Genomic DNA, 27,733 nt, shown 5'->3' on the forward strand with positions numbered 1-27,733 from the left:
ATCCTGGTAAAAGTCAAGTGAGTATATTATGTACCTGGGCATCTCTACTGAAAGTCAACTGCCATAATTCTAATTTAAACAATTCAATACTTAATTTTTTTTAAAAAGACTACCCAAAACCGTGAAGCTGTGTCAGCAGCTCTCGGTTCACATTGTGAAATGCACAGAATATTACGTACTGGATAAATGTTTCCTTTAACCATATAGCATTTTTCTGGCTTTAACACCAAGTAGTCTCCACGGAAGGGCACAATGCGAGGCTCACGGCTGCATCCACTGATTTCGGAGAGGCGGTCTGAGTAGAGTCCTGCACAGGTCACGATATGTTGACAGCGGATTTCCTCTCCCTGCCAAAAAACAAACCCCACAACTACAAATTCAACAGATGAAGATGAAGAAAAATTAACCTATAAACCAATAAAAAACAAGCCAAGATCAGAAAGAACAACAATCACGCCTTTGAAAGATCAGGTATTTTGCATGCTGGAAGTGGGTAACATTTTTGTAGTTTATTTTTATTTAATTCTTGAAAATATTCTTCCTTCCTTCCTTCCCCACCCTGAAAGAGAGGGCAGTGCCTCTACATCTGGCTTCCTAAAATAGTCATACAGCAAGTAGTTTACAAAAAGTTGGAAGAATCCTTATAGGAAAAAATTAACTAATGTATCAGTTGTTGGATTGCCTTCCTCAAGTGAAACACATGGAACATAGCAGTTTGCCCTGTAAAATAAATGTGTGTGTGTATAATACACAAAGACCCATCATGCCTAAATCAGAGATTTAGATCCTCCAGGTAACTGAACTTTTTCCCTTGGAATTTCCCTATTTCACTCAAACATCAGGAATACTGGTGTCATTCCAGCATGCAGCTCCCTGCCAGGTTTTTGTTGCTGGAGTCTATTATAGCGGTGCTGTATCTAACCAACCACCGTGTGTTTGATTAAATAAGGGTTTGGTTTTTTTTAAAGGATCTCTTTACTCTCAAAAATCAACTTCACTCCACGAACTGTGAGAAGCTACAGTTCTAAAGGCAGTGTCAATTCATAGTTTGTGTACCCAAGAGCTCTATGTAATTGCATATTCAACACTGAAGAGGAAAAGTAATTTGGCATTACTCTGTTTTCAAGTGCTGGGTTTCTTATTCTTATTTACATTAAAAATTCTAACTATCACTTTAAAGTTATTGCAGAGGAAACTTTTTTTGGAGGGGTGGGGTGGAAGGGTTCCTATAACTTGAAAGGTTTTTTGTTTGTTTTTTAACTCATGAAAATGGAAGGGGCACAATCAGAAGCAGCATGAACGGAGCTGCAATAATAATTACAATCCACACATCATTTTATATTGTACTTTATAGCTTTCAAGTTATAAAAAATATTTCCTTGTAATTTTAAATTGATTATAGTGGAGGCAGGAGCTGAACGACAAACCTGAAAAAGAAATTTCTGAACAACCAAACCTCATAATAAAACTGCACTAAAATAATACCTCAGGCAAAAATCTATAATGAGATCATTAAGATTAGCACTCCAAATTTTAGCCCCAAGGCATTTACATACAACAAACGTTAAGTCTAAAATTGGTATCGGCTAGAATTAAAATCTCATGATTATTACTATTGAGAAACGCATTGATAGGGCACCTACTGGAAACTAAGCACGATGCATTAAACTAAGTTATAAGACATTTAAAAATATCAAAGAACAAACCAGATGAAACAAACATCCAGAGAACTAAGGAATCGGACACAGAGGGAAACCCAATGAGCGTCCTGGTAAAATAATTCAGAAGCAGTTTCAACAGCTAAAGACAAGTGGGGAAGATAGTGGTTGGAAAGCACAAACAAACAAGACGAAAGGCCTAAATGATCAAATATAGACCAGTCAACTGAATGAAACAAAGAGTATGCAACATATTTTAATATCATTACCAATCTACAGTAAAATCTTAACATCTAGCCATCTGTGTACCATGTCAGTTTGCCTTCATAAACAGGTATTGTATTATCTAGCACAGCCCGTCCAATGTTATCAATGTTTTAGTGTTTTTTGAATTATATGATTAGTTTTTCCACGGCATGCCAGTAACTCCCAAGAAGAAAAGCAGCAGATTTTTTTCCTATTAATCAATTCAATATTAGGTTTAATTCTTACCTTAGAGTTTCTAACAACAACTGGATATTTCATCCCTGCAAGAGAATTAGATATAAAGAGGTTAATAGAATCCATGCTAGAAAAAGAAAACCGATAGTACAGCCAACTTTTCAGGATTGGAGTCCAACCGGGGAACCTCAGATTATGGAGCAAGCATTGTTCTGATGGGATTCATAAATATAAACCTAACCATTTTCTGTTTCCTTCATGTATTGTATTATTCCTTTCCACGTTCTGAGATCTGTATCTGAAGTAGACCCAGTTTGCTCGCCAAGACAGAAGCAAAGAGCACTGTTATAAGCATGTGCACCCAATATTCAGCTGTCAGAAACTATCCTGAGAGAATAACTTGTTTCATCTGAGAGAGTCCTATTTTACTGGGCATTTTTGCTATGTCCACTTGAAAATTATAAGTTTCAGAGAGGCAACCGTGTTAGTCTGTATCAGCAAAAACAACGAGGAGTCTTTGGGGCACCTTAGAAACTAACAAATTTATTTGTTAGTCTCTAAGACGGGGGTTCTCAGACTTTTGTACTGGTGACCCCTTTCACACAGCAAACCTCTGAGTGCGACCCCCCTTATACATTAAAACCACTTTTTTATATATTTAACACCTTTATAAATGCTGGAGGCAAAGCGGGGTTTGGGGTGGAGGCTGACAGCTCGTGGCCCCCCCATGTAATAACCTTGTGACCCCCCTGAGGGGTCCCGACCTGGAGTTTGAGAATCCCTGCTCTAAGGTGCCACAAGGACTCCTCGTTGTTTTTGTTGAAAATTATAACTTTTCTTCTTAAAGGTGATCTGCCCTGGAAAAAAAGTGGGCTTGTTCAATTTGATGAAATATCCCAGCTGACATAATTTTGTCTTTGGGCCAAATATATTATTACTAAAAAGAGAGTTTCAAAAATATGTGAGAGAAAAGTAGCTACAGCACTTTCAAGTACTTTTAGTTACAATAAAAGCCTTAGGGCAAAATTTGTTATGAAAATAGATTGCAATGTTACAAGAAAGAGAGAAGAGGGAGTGCTTACCGTCTTCACTTTCTGAAGGACTCTCTTTAGCCATCTCCATGTCTGTTACTTCAAAATCTGTCAAGACTGCACCACCCGCTTCCTGGAAATCTTCCGCATAGGACTGGGCCACTTGTCTATAATTCACAATGCCAGTGTATGGGGAATCAAGGGCCATCACACCCTAAAATGGTATTGGATGAATTACAGGGAAAAAAATAGTTTGCTGGGTAACTAAGATGTGTGCCTCTGAATGGCTCTCAGTTATAAATCAAGTTATATAACCTTTGCTTCCAGGGTGGTATAATCCTGTACCACAGACAGTGCAATATAATGTGCATATGGCCACACTGGGCATTTTCCCTAAAGTGTAGTTGTTTCTAGTGCTTCCTGTCACTAAAAGCCAATTACATCACCTCTGCTGTGAGTTACCCCCTGAACTGGATGTCAGAATCATAGAATATCAGGGTTGGAAGGGACCTCAGGAGGTCATCTAGTCCAACCCCCTGCTCAAAGCAGGACCAATCCCCAGACAGATTTTTTCCCCAAATCCCTAAATAGCCCCCTCAAGGATTGAACTCACAACCCTAGGTTTAGCAGGCCAATGCTCAAACCACTGAGCTATTCCATACTAGACTGTTCCCAAAACTGGACTTTCCTATGCCAGAGAATAACTAGCACCTGCTCTATCATTAGCCCAGGCAAGGTGGGTGAAATTCTTATGTCACTCCCTGACACACGGGTATCTTTGCATCAAAGGGACTCAGTTTCCTGTATGACTGATTTCTTTCAGCGCACTGGTAAGGAACACAGCCATGCCTTAGCTCACCATCTGTAAAATGGGGATAATAGCACTTCCCTACCTCACAGAGCTGTTGGGACAAATATATTAAAGATTGTGAGGTGCTCAGAAACCTTAGATAGATAAACAGAATAAGATTCGAACCCATAATGCAGTTTAAAGTTTCCTTTTGATGAATTTTGTTCATATATTTAATACACAGAGCAATGCGCTCTTTATAACTAATATATTGTGCCAGTTCTCTTCTGTTCAGGATGTTGGGAATCAACTCAGGATACCAGCGTGCACTGAATCAGACCCATTTGATTTTAGTCATTTGCAGAGCTAAATGCTTAGCCAGATTATTAATGCACACATATATTTCTATATATTTTACACAATAGCCACAAAAGCTAAATTAAGGTAATGCTAAGAGTCCTTTTCGGACAGGTTTTTGTCTGTCTTTTTACCACATAAATCTAGATGACTACAGTAATTTCTAAGCAATCACCCACACAAACCACTTCAACAGCAGAAAACTTTCAGATGAAACCATACAGGGATGTTTCCCTCCCAATTTTCCTTTCAACAAAAGAAACAGTAATAAAAAGTCTTGAAACTAACAGGCTGACCACATTTCTGATCACCTCCTACAGTAAAGAAATACATGCGAGAGCAAAGTGTTACGTAACAATCCTAGCACAAAAACTGACTACATTCAAACTGGTTTGAATCAGAACTGTGTGCTTCCAGCTGAATAGAGATTTGCACTTGCTACATAGCTTCACTGATATTGCACATGATTAAGGCCCTACTTGAATTGCGGGAGGTCTGTCAAAGAATTGCAGCTGAGTTCTGGACAAGACATGGAAAATCACGGAAAAGTAATAATGGACCCTTATTATTTGTGGTAATTTGGAAAAGCTGACAGCGGGAGTCTGGGGCTGACAGTGGGAGCCCCCGTTGTCAGTCCCGGGGCAGCTGGCACTCCCGCTGTCAAAATTGCAATGCAAGCTAAATATTGCGGGATCTGCAACATCGCAAATTAAGTAGGGCTTTAAACAGGACTATTATAGAGAGAAAAGATCCTCTCAGCAAAAATTCACACACGGGAGCTCTGAACTGGGGAGAGGAAAGCCTAACTACTGATTGGTAACCATTCCCACTCCACGGGGAAAGCTTTCTAATCCCCATTGGCGATTAGAATCTATCCACCCCTGGGTACATCAATATTACAGAAGATTCTATTTTGGCTCAAGTCACTATTTGAGATTCACGGTTTTAGGCTGTAGGTGTGACACCCAGGGATTGCTTGGTGTCAACTGGCAGAGGGCACGGGGGATGCATGGGGTGGTACCGGGATCCCCATAGTCAGATATATGCATATTAGTTCTCCAAAGGGTGGCATGTAAGGTCTCTACTGAGAGCCAGTAGCTCACTGGCCATTATAATCATTTTGAAATGTATAGTATGGATAATATTTAAGGAGTTAGGTATCTATACTGGAAATTAAATTCTTAAAGTATTTTACTCCTGGGGGAATTCTGCACCACTGCGCAAGCGCAGAATTAATGTCCCCTACAGATTTCCCCACCCCGCACAATAACGGATTCTGATGTGGAGGCGAAAGAAAGCTGCAAGAGGGGTCACGCTTCAATTACACCTTTCGTCCACCAGGGGCTGCTGTGGCACTAAAGGGCAGCTGGCTCACAGGCCTGAGCAACCAGCCACAGAGAGGGAGGAGAGGCTGACTTCCTCATAGCGCCCTGCCTAAGGGGCCAGGTGAGGAGGCACAGCATATGAGGGGGACAGACAGAACGGGACACACGGGGTTGCTGGGGGGAGGTCACACAGACTGGAGTTCAGAAGGGCTAGCAAGGGGAATAGACTGGGGCCAGGGCACAGGAGCTAGTGGGGTGAAAATATTGAACGAGGGGGTGCAGGGCCACATGGGGATGTGGGGGGTGCAGGAATACACGCGGACAGGGGCAGCTATGCCTGGCTGAGTGAGGATGCAGGGCCACATGGGGACAGGGAGAGTGGGGGTGTACGGGGACATATACAGAGATGCCTGGCTGAATGGGGAGTGGGGGAGCAGGGACACCCGGGGACAGGGGCAGATGTGCCTGACTGAATGGAAGAGGCTAGTGAACAGCCAGGGTCTGCATGGATGAGGCTCCCCAACTCCCTAACAATCCCTTCCCCCCAAAAAACCTGTTCCATACTTCTCCAACCCACACCCAACAACCCTCCAAGTTCACTCCCAGGCTCCTTCCCAGCAATTACTTCCCTCTCCCTCAGCTCCTCTGTTACCCCTAAACCCCGAAGCCTTTGCACTGCTTCTGAGGGGTGCAGGAAACACAGTTCTGTACTGTAGGTTAAAAGAATTATTACTCTAAGTTCTGTATTAATATATGTAGTAAGGAATCTATTGGTCAAAAACATTTCCCGAATCTCTTGTGTTGTCTGTATTGTTACAGACATATTTACTGACCGGTATTTTGAAATAAATGACCAAAATAATTGAAACCAGCGTGATTATATTGTTATTTTGACAAATAAAATATGCAGAATTTTAAAATATCGTGTGCAGAATTTTTAACTTTCTGGCGCAGAATTCCCCCAGGAGCTGAGGCAGGCAACATGCTTTGGACAGATTCCTTTCATGTAGGGGGTAACTGACACCTTGTTTGGCCATATGTGTATTGTCTGCTTCACAAGGGAGGCTTATTTGCATACTGAGCCACAAGGTCATTAAGATTGTGGGGAAAAAAAGAGACTGCAAAATCTACAGGAAGGTGTCCGGTTTATGAATAAAGATCAAAGCACTGTGTTGATATATCTGGGGTTGCAAAGAAACACCCAGGATTCTTCACCTAGGAAGCAAGCTGACAGTGTGTTTGCCTTCTGAATGGAGGGTCACAGGCAACCTGGCTGTAAAACGCTGTAAGGATCTTTGGGTGAACAATACTTAGACATGAGAGCACCTTGTTCAATAAGTGCAGACTCTAGAATGCAGATGATGATTTTATTTTACATGTAATCCTTTGTTTCCAATAATTATACTTGCTATCATTTGAACCTCTACCCTTTGTTAAAATAAACCTTTTCTTGTTTTCACTACAGCCATATCTAAATGCTCTGTATTCATTGGTGCTATGATCATAGAATATCAGGGTGGGAAGGGACCTCAGGAGGTCATCTAGTCCAACCCCCTGCTCAAAGCAGGACCAATCCCCAGACAGATTTTGCCCCAGATCCCTAAATGGCCCCCTCAAGGATCATCTGAGGTAAAACTGGTAAGCTGGGGTGTATTGCCTCCTTGGGAGCAGTGACTATTAGGACTGTCCAGTGGAGCAGGGGCTGGAGACTCCCGGGGCATGCTCGGAGGTTATAGTGTGCCCATCGCTAACCTGGAAAGCAGGGCCTGTGGATGCCTAGAGGGGAGTGCTTGTATTCCCCATGGCCGGTGGAGCCTTGAGCTGTTCCACAGCAGGCACAGACAAGGCATCCTCCCGCTAAGGACAGGGGGTAGTGAGGTGCCCCACAATCCTGGGTATCCCCGAGAAGCATCACAAGGTGAAATACTACTTGCTTTCTGTAATGTAAAGATATTGTCTGGTGTGACAGAACAGGTCTATCACTTGCAATTAGAACTGCAGCAGGTCCATATCATCCCTCAAAATATAGTTGGGAAAGAAAGAAGCCTACTAGGGAAGCACCCTAACTTTTTTCCATCCCTCGCTAGTGTTTTTGGTTTTTTATTGCCCTCTCTCCTCCTTGCTTGGCAGATGTGTTTGGAGTCACCAAAGGTAGATCAGAAAGTCCACGTTTCCCCACAGGAACAATATGGACCACCAGTTTGGAGCAGCTGGGAGGCACCATGTTGGCAGGTCAAATAAGGAGATGTGTTTACATCAGTGATAGGATGTGTGGAAACAGATCATTCAAACTAGAACCCCGGAAATAACTTTCTCAACAGGGATCTAACCCCTTCAACTTTGTTTCTTTCTTTAGGTGACATTTCATCTCTGGACTGAAGGCATCTGGGGAAAGGTTTTGATTTTTTTACCCAAGGAAGAAGGAAATATTATGAGAGTCAGGATAAGAATAGGGATCACAGGGACTGGTGTAGAAGGTGGTGGGAGAAGTCAGGTCCCCTTCTCCACTCCAGTCAAATCCATCCATTTTAGGGGTTTATACTGCCACCCATCATCACAGTATCTGAGAGCCTTCATATAAAATCAATAGCTATAGCAAAGTCCCAAGAAGCCTTCATGGAATTTCTGGCACTTTTCCCTTTTGGGGGCAAAAACTCTACTTAGGGAAGGGTTTTTTGGGGGCAGGGTTTTGTAGGGGTTTTTTGGGTGCAAGAAGGGGTCAATGGTGGAGGTTTCAAGGAGGAAGGTTTTGCAGCCTCTCCTAAAATTGGGCTAGGAGAACATTTCCTAAAAATACGGCTAGTATCATTTCTTTAAAGAGGTATATATACGCAGGGTTGGTTTTGTGCTAAATATTTCTGTACTATAAATGAATTCCTTTTTGCTGGCAGTTTTTATACCACTGGGATTTCAGGCATTCCTTTGAACACATCACCCATTGAGACTGCCACGGGGGCAGCGTCATCGAGGGTTTATGTTAAAAAGAATGTAACAGATCACTTAGATAAACTAACGCTTTTCATTCCATTTAAGAATAATAAGCAACTTACCCTGCAAAAGGGCTCCTTTGCTTGTATTTCTTTTGCACTTATCAGTTTCAGATCTCTGACGTTGTTCAGCAGCCCTCTCTCATACAGTGCTTTGAGTCTTGGAATTTCTTCTTGTTCAACAGCCACTATGAGCTTCAGAAAGGATGACAGAGTTCATGAGAGACATCAACATGGTAATAAATGCCTTTGCAGTGCATGAAAATGCAAAGGAAAAGCGACTGTTGAGTGCATTAATGAACACAACATATACCAATACTCCGGCTTTGTCAGCACTAGCACTTTTGTCAGTCAAACTTTTGTCCATCAAGGGTGTGAAAAAACCCCCATCCCCGACTGACAAAAGTTTCACTGAGATAAGTGCTGGTGTGGACAGTGCTATGTCAGTGGGAGACGCTCTCCCGACGATATAGCTACTGCCGCTCATTGGGCGGGGGGGGGGGGGGGGGAGTTATATTACGTGGGTGGGAGAGCTCTCTCCCGTCGGCATAGAGTGACGACACGGGAGACCTTACAGCGGCGCAGCTGTGCCCGCTGTAAGGTCTGTTGTGTAGACATAGCCTCGGAGAGCACTGCCACACTTAAAGGAAGTGTGAAAAAAAGAGGTCTTTAGAAACAATTTAACTGACCTTCCCTGGAAGATATTTGCAACTAGTGCCATAACGCCAAAGCTTAGAGTGTGAAGGAGGCAGGGGGATATGGTTTTAAATCCTGTTGGGACGCTTTTAAAAATAACGTTTAACGTAACCCAGCAGCAAGAGAGTTTGAGACGTATATGGAGGGAAAGGAAGAAAGACGCACAGTGGGGTGTCCTAATATGGAGTCTAAACTGCAGATGTTATCACCTCACCTCAGTAGACCATTGCCTTGCAGTGTATGGGCCCAAGGGAGGAATTAATTTGAGTTCCTGCGAAAAGATGGCAAGGGCACACTCACCCTGCAGGATTTAACCGTGTCCATGTACACTTATGTTCACACCGGAATATATCCCTTGGTGAAATTACCACAATAGCGTGTGTGGTAGTGTTACACTGTATACATCATACAGTCACAGTTTCCAAAATCAGAGAGAGAGAAGCCGCGGCAGCTACTGTACCTTGCCACACTGTTTGTATGGAATTCCCTTTCGGTCACAGTATTCATAGCAGAGGGCCGCACCCTGCACGCACAATTTAGCTTTCAGAGATCCAGGTGTGTAGTAAATTCCACTATGAATGACACCACTGTTATGTCCACTCTGGTGGCAGGCTAAATAAAGAGAGAAGTTATGCTATTAAAATACATGCTCCACATATCTTAGATTCATACACTACCTTCAGTCATCAGAAAAATGGTCAATTTAAGGCTGTGCCCTAGTTAGATTCTACAGTAATAAGATGCAGTAACATTCCACTCCAGGAGATTCCTCCTTTCATTCTCCTCCAAGCTGCTTAGAGTGGCTGTGTGGGACACAGTCAATGAGAGGGGCTGCAGGGAGCAGTCAATCAGTGCCCAGCGGGCTCATATAAAAGGAGTTGAAAGGGCTGGATAGATGACTGTGCTTGCAGGGTCCAGGGGAGCAAGAGGTGCTCCTGGCTGGCTGCAGGGGCTGCAAGGGCTAAGGCAGGTAGTTGCTGGCAGGGAACCGGGGAAGCAAGGGAACAGCTTCTGGCTGGCTATCAAGACTCAATTAAGATGGGCTACGGGGAAATGGCCAAGGGACTTGCAGTTAGAGACATGGCACATAGCTGCTACTTAGAGGGTCCCTGGACTGGGACCTAGAGTAGTGGGTGGGCTTGGGTGCCCCCCTCCCCCAACAGCTAGTGAGGAAGTGGTTGTGTCCTGAGAGAAGGGAGTGTAGACAGGCCCAGGGAAGGGACTGTACATGGAACTGTTACCCCCCAGAAGGGGGCTGAACGGAGACTCAGCCAGCCGGGCTCAGAGGCCTAAAGAGCAGGTGAAGAGCCTCCAGCAAGGAAGCCCCGGGGGTGATGTGCCATCCCAGAGCAGGAACCTTCACACGTAAGCTGGCCAACTAGGGCACTGAGATAGGCCCTGTTGGTCAGACTGAAGACTGAAGCCTGGGGAGGGCTACAGAGACGTTGCCAAAGGAGGGGTACTGTGATAAGCCCTGTTGGACTGTGAAAGGACTGAGCCCAGGGAGGGCTACAGGACATTACTGAGGGCTTTGAGATACGCCCGGTTGGACAGTGGACTGCAGAAGGGGTTTGTTTTGTTTGTTGGCACATAGATTGTGGGTGACTCGGCTGAAGGGCTGAGTCACCAAAGACCCTCCTGACAAGCGCAGCGGCGGATGGGGGTCACTGGGAGCCAAGAAACTGAGGAAACTGCAGGCACCCACGCACTCGACCAGGGGCGCTCGCGAGAGGTGGGTGCCACCCCCTTACAAGCCACAATTGTGTACACATCAGTCCAGACTTTCTAAATGTTAACACTAATTCTTAAAATGAAATGACCCCGTAAAGCAGGGGTCTCAAACTCAAATGACCATAAGGGCCACATGAGAACTAGTGCATTGAACCAAGGGCCGCATCACTGACACCCCCCATCGCTGCCTCTGGCCCCGCCCCCACTCCACCCCATCCATTAGGCCCCGCCCATGCCCCACCTCTTCCCACCCCATTCCAACCCCTTCCCCGAAGTCCCCACCCCAACGCTGCCCCCAGGGGGTGCAGGGTGCGGCGGGGGCTCAGGGCAGGAAGTTGAGGTGCAGGTGGTGTGCAGGGTGCAGCAGGGGGCTCAGGGCAGGGAGTTTGTGAGTGGGGTGCAAGAGGGTGAGGGGTGCGGCAGGTGGCTCAGCGCAGGGAGTGCAGGAGGGGTGCAGGATGTGGCAGGGGGCTCAGGGCAAAGGGTTGGGGTGCAGGAGGGGTGTGGGATGTGGCAGGGGACTCAGGGCAGGGAGTTGGGGTGTGGGATGTGGCAGGGGGCTCAGGGCAGGGGGTTGGGGTGCAGCGGGGTGCGGGATGTGGCAGGGGGCTCAGGGCAGGGGGTTGGGGTGCAGGAGGGGTGTGGGATGTGGCAAGGGGCTCAGGGCAGGGGGCTCAGGGCAGGGGGTTGAGGTGCGGGAGGGGTTCAGGGTGCGAGCTCCTGCCTGCCTGCCCTGGCCCCACGCCGCTCCGTTCCGTTCCAGGAAGCAGCTGGAACCGTGTCCCTGCAGCCCCTGGGGGAAGGGGGGGGGGCTTCAGGGTTCTGTGCGTGCAATGCTCTTGCCGCTCCTCTAGGTACCTCCCACGAAGCTCCCATTGGCCGCGGTTCCCTGTTCCCAGCCAATGGGAACTGCAGGGGGCAGTGCCTGGAAGGAGGCAATGCAGGAGCCCTTTCCCCTCCTCCCCCGACCCGAAGGGGTGTGCTGCCAGCTGCTTCAGAGAGCGGCGCGGGGCTCGCAACGCCACAGGGGCCAATCCTGCGGGTAGGCAGAGGGGTGGGTGGGGGGCGTGGGGAGCTTGGCAGGCCACACGCAAGAGCCCCACGGGCCGCATGTTTGAGACCCCTGCTATAAAGCCTCACTGTACTCCACTGCCAGTACGATCCTGAATATCTCACATACTGGCAGCCCTGCTTGTCTCTGCGAAAGGCTTTCGAGCATTTGTGAGCCAGGCCTGACTGTTACTACTTCTCTCTTGGGAAGTGAAATGGAGGAGAGAGAGGCAGGTCCCAAGAGTACTTTTATTGACCAAATTTAATTTCTTATTCGAAAAAGGTTACACAATCTCCCCCTTAAAATGTTGGTGCCCGAATCTTACGCCCATTCACTTACCCACACAACTGATAGCCTCCTCTCTTAAGACTCATGGTAAGACAAGGGCATTAAATACTTTAATATATAAATGGCTTATATAGCAACAATAACCCAGCTGAGGTGTCTATTTAAGGCATTCAGCTGTTTCAGCATTATCCACACACATTAGGTCACACTATTCTAAGTCAGCAGTTTGATTTACCCTCTTGGGATTCCTCGGACCCTATGCTACGTGTTTGGGGATTCTGCATAAGCACTTAGTGGCAGGAGATTGATCATTGGCAATGCAGCTGTATTTGCAAGTTCTTCTTACTTAGCTGAAGAACAAACTGCAAAACAAGGGTGCTTAGTCTTTCTTGTTTCAAAGTCTGGATAGAAAACAGGCCTTGGTGTGTCGCAAGATTCCAAGTGTCCCTATTTACCAGCTGTGGTGTAAACAGGCACCAGTCCCATTGGCATCACTAACCAAACCCTGCAGGTAGTCACTGGAATAATTATATTAGCTCTGATCTTCAAAGCGAGACTACTGCATGGAACACCTATGTTAAGAGCCAGGGAACTGGGGGAAATTACTAGACAGTATCAGTCCCAGCTGTTTGAGGAGGTGCCATAAGCAGGGCTCCACATTCGTCACGGCATTATTTTTAATCAAAAATCATTTCCCATGATTTTTGATTAAAAATGCCATGACGAAGAGAGGGGTCCTGGAAGGGGGAAGGTGGCTGAGAGTGAGCCTGTCCTGCATTCACCTATGGGACGGAGGGGCCTGAGTGGTACAACAACACAGGATACCAGGTCGCAATGCCACATACTCAAATTTGGCCCGGCTGGCCCCTCATCGTGATGGCGGGGCAGCTGGGCCAAACCTGAGCGGTGTTGCGACCCAATGCGCCAGGTCAAAATTCCTGGGCCCAACCCTGTGGGACAGGGGCCACAGAAGCTGCCACGGCAGGGTGAGTTTATTAAAATCACAGACACAAACACAAGTCAGGGACAACTGGGAAAATCCCGGTATCCATTATATTTTTCCCACTGTGACAAACCTGCAGACCTAGCCATAGGCCTTCCTAGACTGATGATTTTCCAGTCCCTGTGATAGATGTAGTGGTACATCACACGGGTAAGCTCCACAGATACAAACAGCAACTTTACCTTTTGCATCAATTCAGCGGCACGGATGTCATTTACCCCTTCACATAACACAAGAACTAGGCAGCAGGTTTAAAGCAAACAAAAGGACGAACTTCTTGACACAACACACAGACAACCCATGGAACTTGTTGCCAGGGTATGCTGTGAAGGCCAAAAGCATAAGTGGGTTCAAAAAAGAATTAGTTAAGTTCATGGAGAACAGGTCCATCAATGGCTATTGTGACAAAGTTCCTCCTCTATCTTGGTGGGTCCTGCGCTTATTGGTGGATTTTCTTGCCTCAGAGATTCACCATGTGGGTTGGGGAACAGCCCAGAGACCTTCCCCTCTGGAAGAACCCACAGTCCATTTCAATTGGGAGGTTTGGGGGGAACCCAGGCCCGCCCTCTACTCCGGGTTCCAGCCCAGGGCCCTGTGGACTGCAGCTGTCTATAGTGCCTCCTGTAACAGCTGCATGACAACTACAACTCCCTGGGCTACTTCCCTATGGCCTCCTCCAAACACCTTCCTTATTCTCACCACAGGACCTTCCTCCTGGTGTCTGATAACACTTGTGCTCCTCAGTCCTCCAGCAGCATACCCTCTCACTCTCAGCTCCTTGCGCCTCTTGCTCCCAGCTCCTCACACTCGCACCACAAACTGAAGTGAGCTCCTTTTAAAACCCAGGTGCTCTGATTAGCCTGCCTTAAATGATTCTAGCAGCTTCTTCTTAATTGGCTCCAGGTGTCCTAATTAGCCTGCCTGCCTTAACTGGTTCTAGCAGGGTCCTGATTACTCTAGTGCAGCCCCTGCTCTGGTCACTCAGGGAACAGAAATCTACTCATCCAGTGACCAGTATATTTGCCCTCTACCAGACTCCTGTACCCTACTGGTCTGGGTCTGTCACGCTATAAGCGAAGATGGTCAGGGATGCAACCCTATGCTCGAGTGTCCCTAAACCTCTAACTGCTGGAAGGGGAGACTGGATGACGGGGATGGATCACTCAGAATTGCCCTGTTCTGTTCCTTCCCTCTGAATCATCTGGCACTGGCCGCTGTCGGAAGACAGGATACTGGGATAGATGGACCATTTGTCTGACCCAGCATGGTCATTCTTATGTTCTTCTGACCAGTTGGGGGCAAATCACTAGTCAAGAGAAGGCCAAAGACTCATCCAAGGGAGCTATTATGCTCTTCCTCCCTATGTTTGCATAGTCCCTTGACAGGACCGCACTGTGAAATTATTCCAAAGGGGAACCCTTCATTCATTTCAGATAGTATCTATCTGCCCATCTGTTTCCCCCTCATTAAAAGAGCCTCCAATTTTTTTGTTAATTTTTTTCTCAATTCAATACCCTTGAAATTGCTATTTTAGTGTGTATGTGTTTTTAATTAAAATATCTTACAGACTGACACCAGGAAACCAGAAATAAGCAAGGGAAGAAAATGCAAACTTCTTTGTCACTCTCTGATACAGTGGATATCATGGATAACATGGATATCATACCTAACTCCTTCTCCTTTTCCAGCACACCGAACGTGAGCGATGGGTGTCGCAGAATGAGCTCTCTGGCAGACGCAAGCCCCACAATTCCACCGCCGACAACAACCACATCAAAAGTGCTATTTAGGAAAAAAAAAGGGCATCTTGTAAGAGCTCGCTAGCAACATGCTTCACATTTACACGGAAAGAAGCTGCATTTTAGCAAATGAATGTTGGACCCCTTTACAAACGTCTTCTTGAAAACCCACTTCTTCTGAAATCCATACAAGAAGCCAGCTGACTAAGTCATCCACTGATTTACCTTTGAGTGACCTGCTCGTTTATGCTGAGGAAAGGTGCGGAAGGTTGGGAGGAAAGAGGGGTGTGTTTTAAAAAAAAACCACCTGGAAGTGAAGCTGGAAATTCTGTGCAAGGAAGACCAGGGAGTTGAAGGGAGACAGAATACGCAGAGAAAATATATAGTTCAGTGAAGAAAAAAAGAAAAAAGGATTAAAATCTGTAACGAACAAGGCATATGTCTATATTCACCCTGATCACAATACTTGAGTCTCATTTTGTCCAAGCTTCATCTGTCTTCCTGTTTTAGATTTTATGTTCTCCAGGACAGGGCCTGGAGCTGGAAAAGTGCCTAGCACATTTTGAGTGCTAGCACAATAACTAATAATGCTAAGAATACAGTAGATTGTCAAACTGTTTGCTCCTCCCTATTTTGATAGATGCAATTTTCCCTTCGATGACTTGGAATCAGCAAGTCCAAGGCTCCAACTTGACAGCCTCAAGTCATTCTTCATGAGCATTTACAACATCCAGATTCTCTGTGCAAGTCCATAAAATAGCTGCCATTTAGCCAGGCAGGAACTTTAGAGCAGACTCACAGATGAAGCCACAACCACAGATCTTACTCCAATGCTGAGATCATCTGAAGTTAATATTGTCTCATTGTTTGTACCCCCCGTCTGTGTGTACCCACCTGTGGTCTCATCTTATACTAAGATTGTAAGATCTCCAGGACAGGGACTGTCTTTTTGTTCGATGTTTGTAAAGCGCCTCGCTCAAAGGAGCCCTAAGCATGCAGTAGGACCCCAAGGCACTATGATAACACACATAATAAATAATAATACTTTTAGGACTGTTTCCCCATGTTAAGAATGTTTATTATGAACTCAGTTAACAAGGTTACTCTACTCCGACTCACAACTCTCCTGGACTCTTTCTTAATTCTCTCAGACAGCAGAATACAGTATAACCGTTTCTTAAATTACATACAAAGTATATGCACTACAAGTAGTAAATTCTTGAGAGGAAAGAAATGTCCTGATCAAATATTTTTTAGGGTTTTCAATGTTGATAAATGCAAAGTGATGCACATTGGAAAACATAATCCCAACTATATGTATAAAATGATGGGGTCTAAATTAGCTGTTACCACTCAAGAAAGAGATCTTGGAGTCATTGTGGATACTTCTCTGCAAACATCCACTCAATGTGCAGCGGCAGTCAAAAAAGCGAACAGAATGTTGGGAATCATTAAAAAAGGGATAGATAAAAAGACAGAAAATATCATACTGCCTCTATATAAATCCATGGTACGCCCATATCTTGAATACTGCAGGCACATGTGGTCACCCCATCTCAAAAAAAGATATATTGGAATTGGAAAAGGTTCAGAAAAGGGCAACAAAAATGATTAGGGGTATGGAACGTCTTCCATATCAGGAGAGATTAGAAAGATTGGGACTTTTCAACTTGGAAAAAAGACGACTAAGGGGGGGATATGATAGAGGTCTGTAAAATCATGACTGGTGTGAAGAAAGTAAATAAGCAAGTGTTGTTTACTCATAACACAAGAACTAGGTCACCAACTGAAATGAATAGGCAGCAGGTTTAACACAAACAAAAGGAAGTATTTTTTCACACAACACACAGTCAACCTGTGAAACTCTTAGCCAGAGGATATTGTGAAGACCAAGACTATAACAATGTTCAAAAAAGAACCAGATAAATTCATGGAGGATAGGTCCATCAGTGGCAATTAGCCAGGATGGGCAGGGATGGTGTCCCTAGCCTCTGTTTGCCAGAAGCTGGGAAAGGGCGACAGGGGATGGATCACTTGATGATAACCTGTTCTGTTCATTCCCTCTGGGCCGCCTGGCATTGGCCACTGTAGGAAGCAGGATACTGGGCTAGATGGACCTTTGGACTGACCCAGTATGGAAGTTCTTATGTTCTTAGAGCCATTCTAGTTTACAGCGTAAACCCTTACTGACGCTGCACTCTTTAAATCAAGATGGGCTTTCTTTCAAGAAGATATGCTGTAGCAAAACCAAGAGGTATGGTCTTGATGCAGGAATTACTGGGTGACCGGTGTTATTCAAGTGGTCAGACTAGAGGACCAAGATGGTCTCTTTTGGCTTGAAATCTATGAATCAGCACTTAAGCGGAGCACACAGGATAATGTGATTTAAGCAAAAAATTGATGTACTGTAAAGGGGATACAGTACTCTGGTGGGAATAGACCTCATTCTAAAAAAAACCTACTTTTCTTTTTCAAAATCCACTCAGTTGTCAAAAAATTGTAAAAAATCCCAACCCAAGCGACTATTTTTGTAGGACCCATACAAACAGGTTTTGTGCTTCTGTACTTACTTTGGAGCATCAGTTGAATAATAAACACCATTCCCACAACTACAAACATACCTGCTGACACTGACAAAGCCATTCAACAGATAAATAATGCCCTGTTGGAATCTACCACATTAGAAACAGGAAAACAAATGGTATCTGAGGTTAGCCAAGATGAAAATAATTTCGTTCAATGTATTTTTATTTTATTTGAAAATACTGTCTCCTGAGATGCTATGGAGCTCACTGCTGCTCATCACCACAGGATCCATTTCCTACCTAGGCAGAAACACTTCCTGTGTTCACATGTAGGCACCTGGGAGTTCTGAGGAAGACTATTTGAAAAGTAACTTAAAAACTGAGAAGGTGTCCGGATATTTGCATAGTGGAGCATGAGTACCTTTATCTTACAAATTTTGGGGAGAAGACTATGGACACAGTCCTTTCAGCAGCTAACGTAAATGCATTATGGGATTAAATGGAAGGCTTTCTCCTGCTGCTTCTGGGCTGGTGGCCCGTTACTGAAATACATACAATGTGAACAGTGCCTCACATGAAACAAGGATGAGTCTAAATTCAGATCTAACTTCAAGATATGGACACTGGGACGTAAACATGTTTCATGTTTCTATATTGCATGTCCATGGACCAACAGTAGGTATTACTCTACAGTAAAATCCTGTTATGTGAATATGATAGAGTGAGATATACCTGTATCAAATTGTGACCCCATTTATTTTGAGAACATCATTTTGATGCAGAGTCGCCACTTTTTATTGTAACCTTCATGTTATATTGCAATCCACATTGTGGATTAGAATGTGGTGTACTGAGGACTGCGTTGGAATTGCAAGCTATCAATTTAAGAGTGGGGAGGGTTTCTGAATCCAGCTTGCAGCCCCGAGCCTGGATGGCTCTGTGGCAGAGCATGAGCACAGCAGACAGACAACCTGGAAAGAGCCAGGCGGGGTGAGCTGTATCTCAGTGACTTAGGCCACGTCTACACTACGGGGGGGGGGGATCGATTTCAGATACGCAAATTCAGCTACGGGAATAGCGTAGCTGAATTCGACGTATCTGATCCGACTTACCCCGCTGTGAGGACGGCGGCAAATCGACCGCCGCGGCTCCCCCGTCGACTGCGCTTACTCCTACCTGGGCTGGTGGAGTACGCGCGTCGATTCGGGGATCGATTATTGCGTCCCGATGAGACGCGCTAAATCGATCCCCGAGAGATCGATTTCTACCCGCCGATCCGGGCGGGTAGTGAAGACAAGCCCTTAGAGAGCAGTCGGTTTTCTCTCTGTGTGTTTTGCGGTTCTTGTGTGTTACTTGTTCTGAATTCTAAGAAATAAAGTAGTGTTACATTGCAACCTTCTAGCAAGAGTATTAATGTTTTCTATCTCATTTCTGGGTGCTTGCTGTGAACATAACAAAGCATCCATTTTGTAATACAGACTTGATACCTAATGGAATGACCATGTCTGAGAAGCTATGACTAGAGCCCTGCGTGGATACAAAATTTGTATCCACATCCATCTGTGATCCACAAAAATGGTCCACGGATAGCTGCAGATGTGGATATAAAGCAGATATCCGTGGATTTGCAGTGCTCTAGCTATAACAGAGTAATCTAGAGCCATCAACTCCAGGTATTCCTGATCCCCTGCAACAATGATGAACTTTCTACGCAGTAGCCTGGCTGGGAGCAGGGACTGGAGTTACTCAACTTATAGCAAATGGCTGGGAGATCTGCAGTTTCTTTTGCTAGCTACATGACCAAAGGAGCCAGCGAGTGAAGTTAAGAAGGGGTGACTCTGAGCAAGGAGGCTGTCTGTGTCCACTGCCATATGCCAAGAAACCTGTCCAGAGAGAGACGAAAAGCAAGGAGGAGTCTCCTTAGCCTAAGGATGCTGACCAGGCCTCAGGCTCACAGAAGGGGAAGGATCAGACTAAAGGGGGGGGAAGGAATAATCTCAGGACTGGTGGTGGTTTCTTCAAAGATCTGTAAGGGTACGTCTACACTTACCTCCGGGTCCGACGGCAGGCAATCGATGTTCTGGGATCGATCCCGGAAGTGCTCGCCGTCGACGCCGGTACTCCAGCTCAGCGAGAGGAGTACGCGGCATCGACGGGGGAGCCTGCCTGCAGCGTCTGGACCCGCGGTAAGTTCGGACTAAGGTACTTCGAATTCAGCTACGTTATTAACGTAGCTGAATTTGCGTACCTTAGTCCGAAGTGGGGGGGTAGTGTGGACCAGGCCTAAGTCTATGCTGTTTCGAGTACAGTGCCTATAATTAATACATTACTTTGCTAAGCTTGCATTCATTGGTTGCCTGCCACATTGTTCCAGTTAATCAAGAAGCTCAGTGCACCCAGAGCAAGGTGGAACTCATGAGATGTGTGTAAGCAACTGGGGGTTCAGGGGGCTGTGATACTGATTCAGAGGTCTAAAGCAGCTAGGCTGCAGAGCCTCTTGTCCCAAGGAAGAGGTGCAGAAATGATGTCTGCAACTGCACATAGGATCCAGCCAGTGGGTCAACTCACAAACTCGAGTCTGTCCAGAGAAGGGGACTGCGTCAAACTGTGACACCAACTTGCAGTGACACTTATTTTTTAAAAGACAATAGTTTCAGTTTTTGAGATTCCCATATTGTTGTACGCTCAACATTCCTGACCCATTAATTCTTTCAGGGGAATCAAAGTGTTTTGGTTTATTTCACTAGTGTTAGGCCAACAAGTGCTCTGAGGTCCCAATTCTGCAAAAATTCATGCATGTGCCTATTTATGCCCTGCCAGTAATAACCCCATTAAATCAGCGGGACTACTCACACTGGGTACAGTTAAGCATATGCTTAGTTTTTTTGCAAGATTGGGCCCTAGGTGAGCTGTGCTCTACCAGTCCTCCAAAAAGGAACTGAGGGGCACAGCGTGTTATTAGCATTCAAGGTGACCAGACAGCAAGTGTGAAAAATCAGGACAGGGGGTGGGGGTAATAGGATCCAATATAAGAAAAAGACCCCCAAATCGGGACTGTCCCTATAAAATTGGGACATCTGGTCACCCTATTAGCATTGCACAGGAAATACAGTGGCTAAAACACACCAGCCGCAGATCTTTCAAGTAGAAGAAAACTTAAGTCTCAAGCAATTTCACTGGCATAAGAGAAGCGTTAGGAGCCGCTGAGGGAGCAAGATCACAAGCACACCGCGGCCCCAGCCGACCTCTGCACCAGGGGCGAAGGGGAGCAGCAGAGGCAGGCAGGCCCCAGCCCTGACTTCCACCGTCCCCGTCCCGCCAGCCCCCACCCGGCCAGCGGGCGAACTGGAGCCAGCTCGGCTCCGCGGGCACCGCCCCCCAGCAGGCTCGCCTGGTTCGGGCCAACAGTGACCGAATCCACTTCGGCTCCGTCTACTCCGAAGTCAGCGCGTCCACACGCGGCCCGGTTCTAATTCTCTCCCGCCAGGTTAGCGCCGCGCCGGGCCGGGCCGGGCCGGGCCGGGCACGGGGGGGGGGGCTGAGCCGGGCTCCGTTCCCGGCGCTCCCGCGGGAAGGGCCCTACGCCGGCGGCCTCACCTACTGCGGCGGCGCTGGTGCCCCAGGGCCCGGCACAGCCCGGGCAGGCCCACCCGGCCCCAGGCGCGGCCCGCCCGCAGCAGCGGCGGCATCCTGGGCTCGTCCCGGCGGCGGCTCTCGGAGCCCGAGCCCGCCTCGCTCCTCCCACAGCCGCGAGAGGAGGAGTCACGCCGGCCGCTGCCGCCGCTCCCCGGGTGTCAGAGCGGGCCCAGGGGCGCCGCGCCGGGCTGCTCCCCGGTAGCCATGGAGGGGGGTCGCATGGCTTCGCCTCCAGCCCCCGGGGCCGGGCCGGGCCTGCGCCGCCTCAGCGGGGCGGGAAGCCTGTGCGCTGCCCGGGTGAGCTCAGGGCAGCCCGTAGCCTGGCCGGGCCCGTGGGCCGGGCCATCCCTCCCCCAGGCGGCTTAGCGGGCCCCAAGAGTCAAAGACGTCAGTGACTCCGCAGCGGCGCCGGGTCTGTTACAGGAGCGGGTGGCCGAGGGGCTGTGGCCTGCGATGTGCAGGAGGCCAGACTAGATGATCAGCCGAGGCGGCTCCAGGCACCAGCGCACCGAGCGCGTGCCTGGGGCGGCAAGCCGCTGGGGGCGGCCTGCCGGTCGCCGTGAGGGCGGCAGCCAGGCTGCCTTCGGCGGCATGCCTGCGGGAGGTCTGCTGGGCCCGCGGTTTCGGCAGCAATTCGGCGGTGTGTACGCCGAAGGCGTGGGACCGGCGGACCTCCCGCAGGCATGCCGCCGAATCCGCGTTACCAGCGGACCTCCTGCAAGCGTGCCGCTGAAGGCCGCCTGACTGCCGTGCTTGGGGCGGCAAAATACATAGAGCCGCCCCTGATGATCAGGGTGGTCCCTTCTGACCTTAAAGTCTCTAGCCCCATGGGTAGCCAACCTGAGCCAGAGAAGGAGCCAAAATTTACCAATATACATTGCCTAAGAGCCACAGTAATACGTCAGCAGCCCCCCATCTGCTCCCCTCCACCAGCTCCCAGCGCCTCCCGCCCACCGGCAGCCCTGCCAGTCAGTGCCTGTCCCTCCCTCCCGATCAGCTGTTTCGTGGTGTGCAGGAAGCTCTGGGGGGAGGAGCGAAGGCATGGCAGGCTCAGGGGAAGGGGTGGAGAGGGGTAGGGCCTGTGGCAGAGCCAGGGGTTGAGCAGTGCACATTGGAAAGTTGGTGCCTGTAGCTCCAGCCCTGGAGTCGGTGCCTATACAAGGAGCCGCATGTTAACCTGAAGAGCTACATATGGCTCCGGAGCCACAGGTTGGCCACCCCTGTTCTCCCGCGGTCTGTCGCGGGATCCTGAGAGGATATGATTTGGCTAGAGCTCCCATTTAGGAGACTTCTCCAGCCTGCACCAGCCCTTCTTAGTGGTGTGGCCTGACTAAAATCAGATCAACAGCAGGCGGTGTCACTGTGAATACAAACGACTTAGCATTTATTTACATTTGAGTGCTGATGCCATCTGTTTAAAATTTGAAAACAAAACTGATCTTTGATTCCAAGTTGCAGATTTAACTATGGCATTGCTTTCTTAGCACTTCAGCATTTTTCAGGCTGCCAGTCAATGGGATGCTTCTGATGACATACATTCATATCTGTAATCGCTAAAAAGTTAAAAATATCCTTCAATTAAGTGACATAGTGTTATTTAAACAAAACAAAATAGCTGTAATATATGTTTTCTTTGTACGTGACTAGTGGCAAGAGGACAGAGGCTCCAAACTGACATTTCAGTAAACCTCTCTTTCAGTTCTATGATGCTGTTGGGAAATTTCATACAACCAGTGCTCAGCTTAAAGAAACTATCAACCCCAGGTGCACGCAGGCACTTCTGGGGATGGCTGAATGCAGTTTTTAACAAGTAAGGAAAACAGATGTATGTAATAGTTCATGTGCTAGTTAAAAGCTCTGATGCACATCACTATGTAGCGTCGTTATTCAGTTAATGCATAAGCAACAGTAGCCAGTTACAAGTCACAGAAGAACAGGAGAGAGCTTTTTCTATTAAAAATGTTTTTTCTTTTCAAATAGTATTCTGTTGTCAGACAGTGGTTGTTTCTTACATGTTCCAGTAATAAAATCACTGATTTACAAAGGAAGGTGTGTGCTTTAATCAGTATGCTGTGGGGTAATTTTATTTACCTTGGTTGAGACTAGTTAGAATTTAAATTCTAGCTTCCTAAATCCCCATCTTCCTTTGGCCTTGATTCCATTAGCATTTAAATTCTGGCTCTTGCATTCTAAATTTCCTTTATGTATTCAGAAGGCGCTCTAAAGAATTATCCTTCCTAATGTAATTTAGTTGCACTAACAGGTTTTTTTGTTTTTAAAAAAGTTAAAATTTAATTATTTCTCTACCAATAACAAATGTCAGACATTCATAGTCTGCATTCAGTCTTCTTCAGCATTCTCCACCAAGTCTTAAGAAGCATCCTCATAGAATAGATCCCAGGATTTTAACTAATTCCTGGGGTGTGTCCCTTTGTAGTACTATTAAACCTTGACAAAAGAGATGTCAGGAATGGCATGTATGTAGCAATCTATGATGGAATCAAAACTGACTCAGGAGGCAAAATCCCAAATACTGTTGTAAAGCCTCATCCTGGGCAGATGCTGGATATCTCCTGCATACAGACTTCTCTGTCTGTTTCATGCTTTTGCAATACTTGTGTAGCATTTTCATGCCTACCAAGTCGTTTTGAATTAATAAGGTAGGGCAACGTGAGCTTAATGAGTGCATGGGGTTGGCAGAGGTAGAATGCTGAGCACAGACAGAAGGAGAGGATTAGAGAGAAATACAAGTGACAAATCAGCTAGCAATATCTTTCTTCATTACCTTACCAAAATTTAATTTTAATTTAAAATATAAATTAACACAGGTTACCAGATTTTTGTTTTAAATAGTGCAGACTTAATAAGTTGGTGTAAAGCACTGCCGTGGGACTCAATCCTATCTTTCTCTTTTCCTTTCATCATACACTTAAAAATATTTATTGTGTAGTAATAGGGCTGCAAATGTGATAAAGCTGTATGTTGGTATAGGAAGATCTAAATGTTTGTTCTATGTTGATAGGGTAGACTATGAACGTATACAGGCTGTTGGCCCTGATAGAGCAGCTTCTGAATGGCTTCTGCGGTGTGGGGCGCTGGTTCGTTTTCAAGGCTATGATAAATGGCAGCATGACTACAATGGTCTCCCAACCGGGCCTTTAGGAAAATACAAGATACAAGCAATCGATGCCACAGAGTCCTGCATCATGTACCGAGGATTTGATTATTTGGGTAACCAAGACGCAGCTTTGCAAATTATATGTTGTCCTTAAAATTCATCCATTTGCATCAAAGACTGAGCAGTTGTGTCTTTTTTTGTTTCTTTGTGACTCATAGAGAAGGCTTGATTTTTAAAAGAAAAATGTTTGTGTTTTAATTGAGAAATATCAGATTTGTACCTCTGTTTTTGCTGGAGGTCTCTTTTTAGGATACAGATGGATTGGGAGCTTTGTCAGCCACTACTTGAAGAGGGAAGAGCATTAAACAATTGGAACAAAGATTTATTAGTTAAATAAGTTTATAGTTCAATATGCATTAATGCAAACCAGGGTTTTAAATGTTCTGAATAAAAAAGACTTACTCTAAATCATGTGTCAATTTTTGGTATTTGTGAAGCCATAGTCGTTTCCAGGAAAAGCCAGATAAGCAAGATCTGAATTTCTAATTGAAAAGAAACAGAATTTTTAAAAAGCTGTTGCCTTTCAGTCATGCCTTACACAACAAAGAACAAAAATGGGGGACACACTCTTTTTTTTTCTTTGCAAATCATCTTAAATTTCTTGCATAATTGCATTGTTAGTTCAGCGCTTATCAGTCATGCTGATTTTCTGTCATTTGCCTACTTCCGTATAAAAGCCCTTAGAACCTTAGTCATGCTTTTGTGATTGTGAAGCCTACAATGGGATTGCTGCAGAGTACAGTACAATAATTCATGATGCATTATGGCTCTTCCATATGCAGGCATCTGTTGCCACCAGTTTATGGAAGCATGAGAATAAGAACTGCAAACCCGTTGGCGGCACCTCATACAGTTTGCTCCTTGTATTATGATTTTTCTCTTTTCCAGATGGTCTCAAACACGTTGAGGAAATTAAGCTGAGCAACTGTATTTATGTCCAGGATGAATGTCTGCAGAGGATCAGTGAGACTGAGAGTTTACAGAAAAGTCTCCTGCGACTGATGATAATTTCCTGTGGGAATGTCACAGATAAAGGCATCATAGCACTCCACAAACTAACGTGAGCCATTGAGGGAACGTCTTGTAGAACATGACTTTTCTAGCTCTTGCCATATTTGTATGTTTAGAATAGTGTTGGATCACTGAAATTCATTTTTTTTGTTTACATTAGAGTTCAGTAGTCTTTGATGTACAATGAAAGCAAAAACGGTGTGGGCTGGTCTGATAAATCAGTTTTAGCAGTCTGAATTAACACACAAAAATCTAACAAACCCATTAACCTAACAACAATTCAGTAAGGAGAACTAACTGTAGGCTATAGTGCTGAAAGTAGGAAGCCTAAGAGTATGTGAATCCACAGCTGAAGCATGTCCTCGTAGTTAACCTTTTTTCATGTCCCCATTTGTAGGTGAGATTCAGAAATGTTGGTTGCTCAACAGATTACAGCAGATCATGCTGTCCCTGTGCTGAGGCATTGTCTCTGCAAGTGCAGTGGATTAGTACATTTACCTGCCACCTTTGGACTACTATGTTAGGATATGTCTGTGCTACACTGCACAATTGCAGCTTAGGGTACGTCTATACTTACCGCCGGGTCCGGAGGTAAGCAATTGATCTTCTGGGATCGATTTATCGCGTCTTGTCTAGACGCGATAAATCGATCCCGGAAGTGCTCGCCGTCGATGCCGGTACTCCTGCTCCGCGAGAGGAGTACGCGGAGTCGACGGGGGAGCTTGCCTGCCGCGTCTGGACCCGCGGTAAGTTCGAACTAAGCTACTTCGACTTCAGCTACGTTATTAACGTAGCTGAAGTTGCGTATCTTAGTTCGAAGTGGGGGGTTAGTGTGGACCAGGCCTTAGATGCTTGGGCTGTAGCTTGGACTGTGAGACCCTGTGAGTGGGGAGGGTCCCAAAGCCAGGGCTCCGGCGCCAATGTCTACACTATAATTCTATAGCCCTGGAGCTCCGTGAGCCTGAGTCAGCTGACCCGGGCCAGCCATGGGTCTTTTATTGCAGTGTAGACATACCTGGGAGTCTTGCTTAGGAACTAACAACCCACTTTCACCTTGCTTTCTGCCAGTGAGCACCCCATCCCTTTCTCCTCAACGTAAAACAAAACCAAACAAAACCAACCCTGGCATTTACAATTCACCACACCTCCAATTATCTTTGTTTACTTTAACCACTTTGCTTTAGCTGTGTCTGATGTAGCTCCTAAAGGCTTTGGGATTGAGGCCTTGTTTGTTTTTTAATCCCTGCATGGGAGGCAGTGAAGCCCCTATTTCAACAGAGCACTTCAAGCAGCACTATACTCTGATTATTATACAGGAGTATAAACATTGACAAACTCCTTGCTAATGGTGAAGAGGAACCAGTTTGGCTTTCACGGCCTTAGTAAGTTACTAGGAGGACTTCTGATAGTAATAAAAAGTAATATAAAAAGAGCAGGATGGTATGTGGGGCAGGGATCTTGTCTTCAGTTTTGTTAGCAAAGCACCTTGCACACTTTAAGAAATGAATCAATGGAAGCTTGTAGCTACTAAGCTCCTCTGAAAACTTTAGGCAACCAATTTTGAAAATATTGGCTTCCTATTAAAAATTCTTTGAAACACCTACAGCCCCCAGAGTCTCTTCATATGTATAATTAATTTAAGGGTGAAAGCATCTGTGCTTTTGAAATTAATCACACTGTCTTGTAAAGTAGCCACTGACTGACTTTTTATATATTTATAGGAACCTTGAATATTTATTTCTGAGTGACCTTCCTGGGATAAGTGAGAAAGAAACTACTGTTCAGATCCTTAAGAAATCAATGCCATCACTGGAGCTGGAATTAGATTTAGAATAAAGGCATCTTTACGTAATTCTGAGGTATCTTATTTCATAATATTCATTATCCTTAAACTGTATGGGTTATACAGTTGTCACTACTTATATTTCCTCATGGAAGAAGATCTCTCATCCATGGCTTTGAAGGTATTTTAAAAAAAAAAATCAATCTCAGTGAAATGTCGTTGAACTTAATTTGTGCTTCACTTAACTGCAGCGAATGCAATTCTGTAAACACTTGTATGTTTTGGAGTGGTTGTAAGAAGATAAAGAATTCTGTCTACTAGCAGGGGAAATAAGTAAAAACCAAATACTCTTCCTTGCACCCATGTATAGAATTACAATGGCTGTTTTTAAATGTGCCTCTGTCTACCAGATGAGTATGGAAAAGAGATTGAGTATGGCTGAAGAACTAGACAGTATACAGCTGTACTGAATATTTGTCAAGTTTCACCTGCTGCCTAAATGA

General features: G+C 45.8%; 2 protein-coding genes across 3 annotated transcripts in view; one reads left to right on the forward strand and one right to left on the reverse strand.

The window, feature by feature from the left end:
- L2HGDH (L-2-hydroxyglutarate dehydrogenase) overlaps window positions 1-21,311 on the reverse strand; it is a 31,863-nt gene extending 10,552 nt beyond the window's left edge. The window contains exons 1-7 of the mRNA XM_065403217.1: window positions 21,220-21,311; window positions 15,025-15,140; window positions 9,746-9,897; window positions 8,653-8,784; window positions 3,182-3,344; window positions 2,151-2,185; window positions 180-347 (exon numbers count right to left, since the gene is read on the reverse strand). Of these exons, the coding sequence (XP_065259289.1) occupies window positions 180-347; window positions 2,151-2,185; window positions 3,182-3,344; window positions 8,653-8,784; window positions 9,746-9,897; window positions 15,025-15,140; window positions 21,220-21,311 (858 nt within the window). The remainder of the gene's footprint in view (window positions 1-179; window positions 348-2,150; window positions 2,186-3,181; window positions 3,345-8,652; window positions 8,785-9,745; window positions 9,898-15,024; window positions 15,141-21,219) is intronic.
- Window positions 20,976-27,297, forward strand: DMAC2L (distal membrane arm assembly component 2 like). 2 transcript variants are annotated; one of them, XM_065403219.1, is made up of 5 exons: window positions 20,976-21,109; window positions 22,906-23,068; window positions 24,281-24,489; window positions 25,325-25,496; window positions 27,169-27,297. In XM_065403219.1, the coding sequence occupies exons 2-5, from the start codon at window positions 22,962-22,964 to the stop codon at window positions 27,281-27,283; spliced, it is 603 nt and encodes a 200-aa protein (XP_065259291.1). In that variant the 5' UTR covers window positions 20,976-21,109; window positions 22,906-22,961; the 3' UTR covers window positions 27,284-27,297. The 2 variants fall into 2 exon arrangements, with proteins under 2 accessions (XP_065259291.1, XP_065259290.1); XM_065403218.1 differs by having other exon boundaries at window positions 22,958-23,068.
- Window positions 27,298-27,733: the final 436 nt, after the last annotated feature.

Source organism: Emys orbicularis, chromosome 4 (assembly GCF_028017835.1).
Source record: "Emys orbicularis isolate rEmyOrb1 chromosome 4, rEmyOrb1.hap1, whole genome shotgun sequence".
In the NCBI taxonomy this organism is placed as follows: domain Eukaryota; kingdom Metazoa; phylum Chordata; order Testudines; family Emydidae; genus Emys; species Emys orbicularis.

Bases quoted from the DNA above. Each gene is read 5' to 3' on its own strand.
- DMAC2L (XM_065403219.1), top strand. From the start codon at position 22,962: ATGATGCTGTTGGGAAATTTCATACAACCAGTGCTCAGCTTAAAGAAA. The intron at 23,069-24,280 runs GTAAGGAAAACA...CTATGTTGATAG, and splicing joins CTGAATGCAGTTTTTAACAA to GGTAGACTATGAACGTATAC. The intron at 24,490-25,324 runs GTAACCAAGACG...TCTCTTTTCCAG, and splicing joins CCGAGGATTTGATTATTTGG to ATGGTCTCAAACACGTTGAG.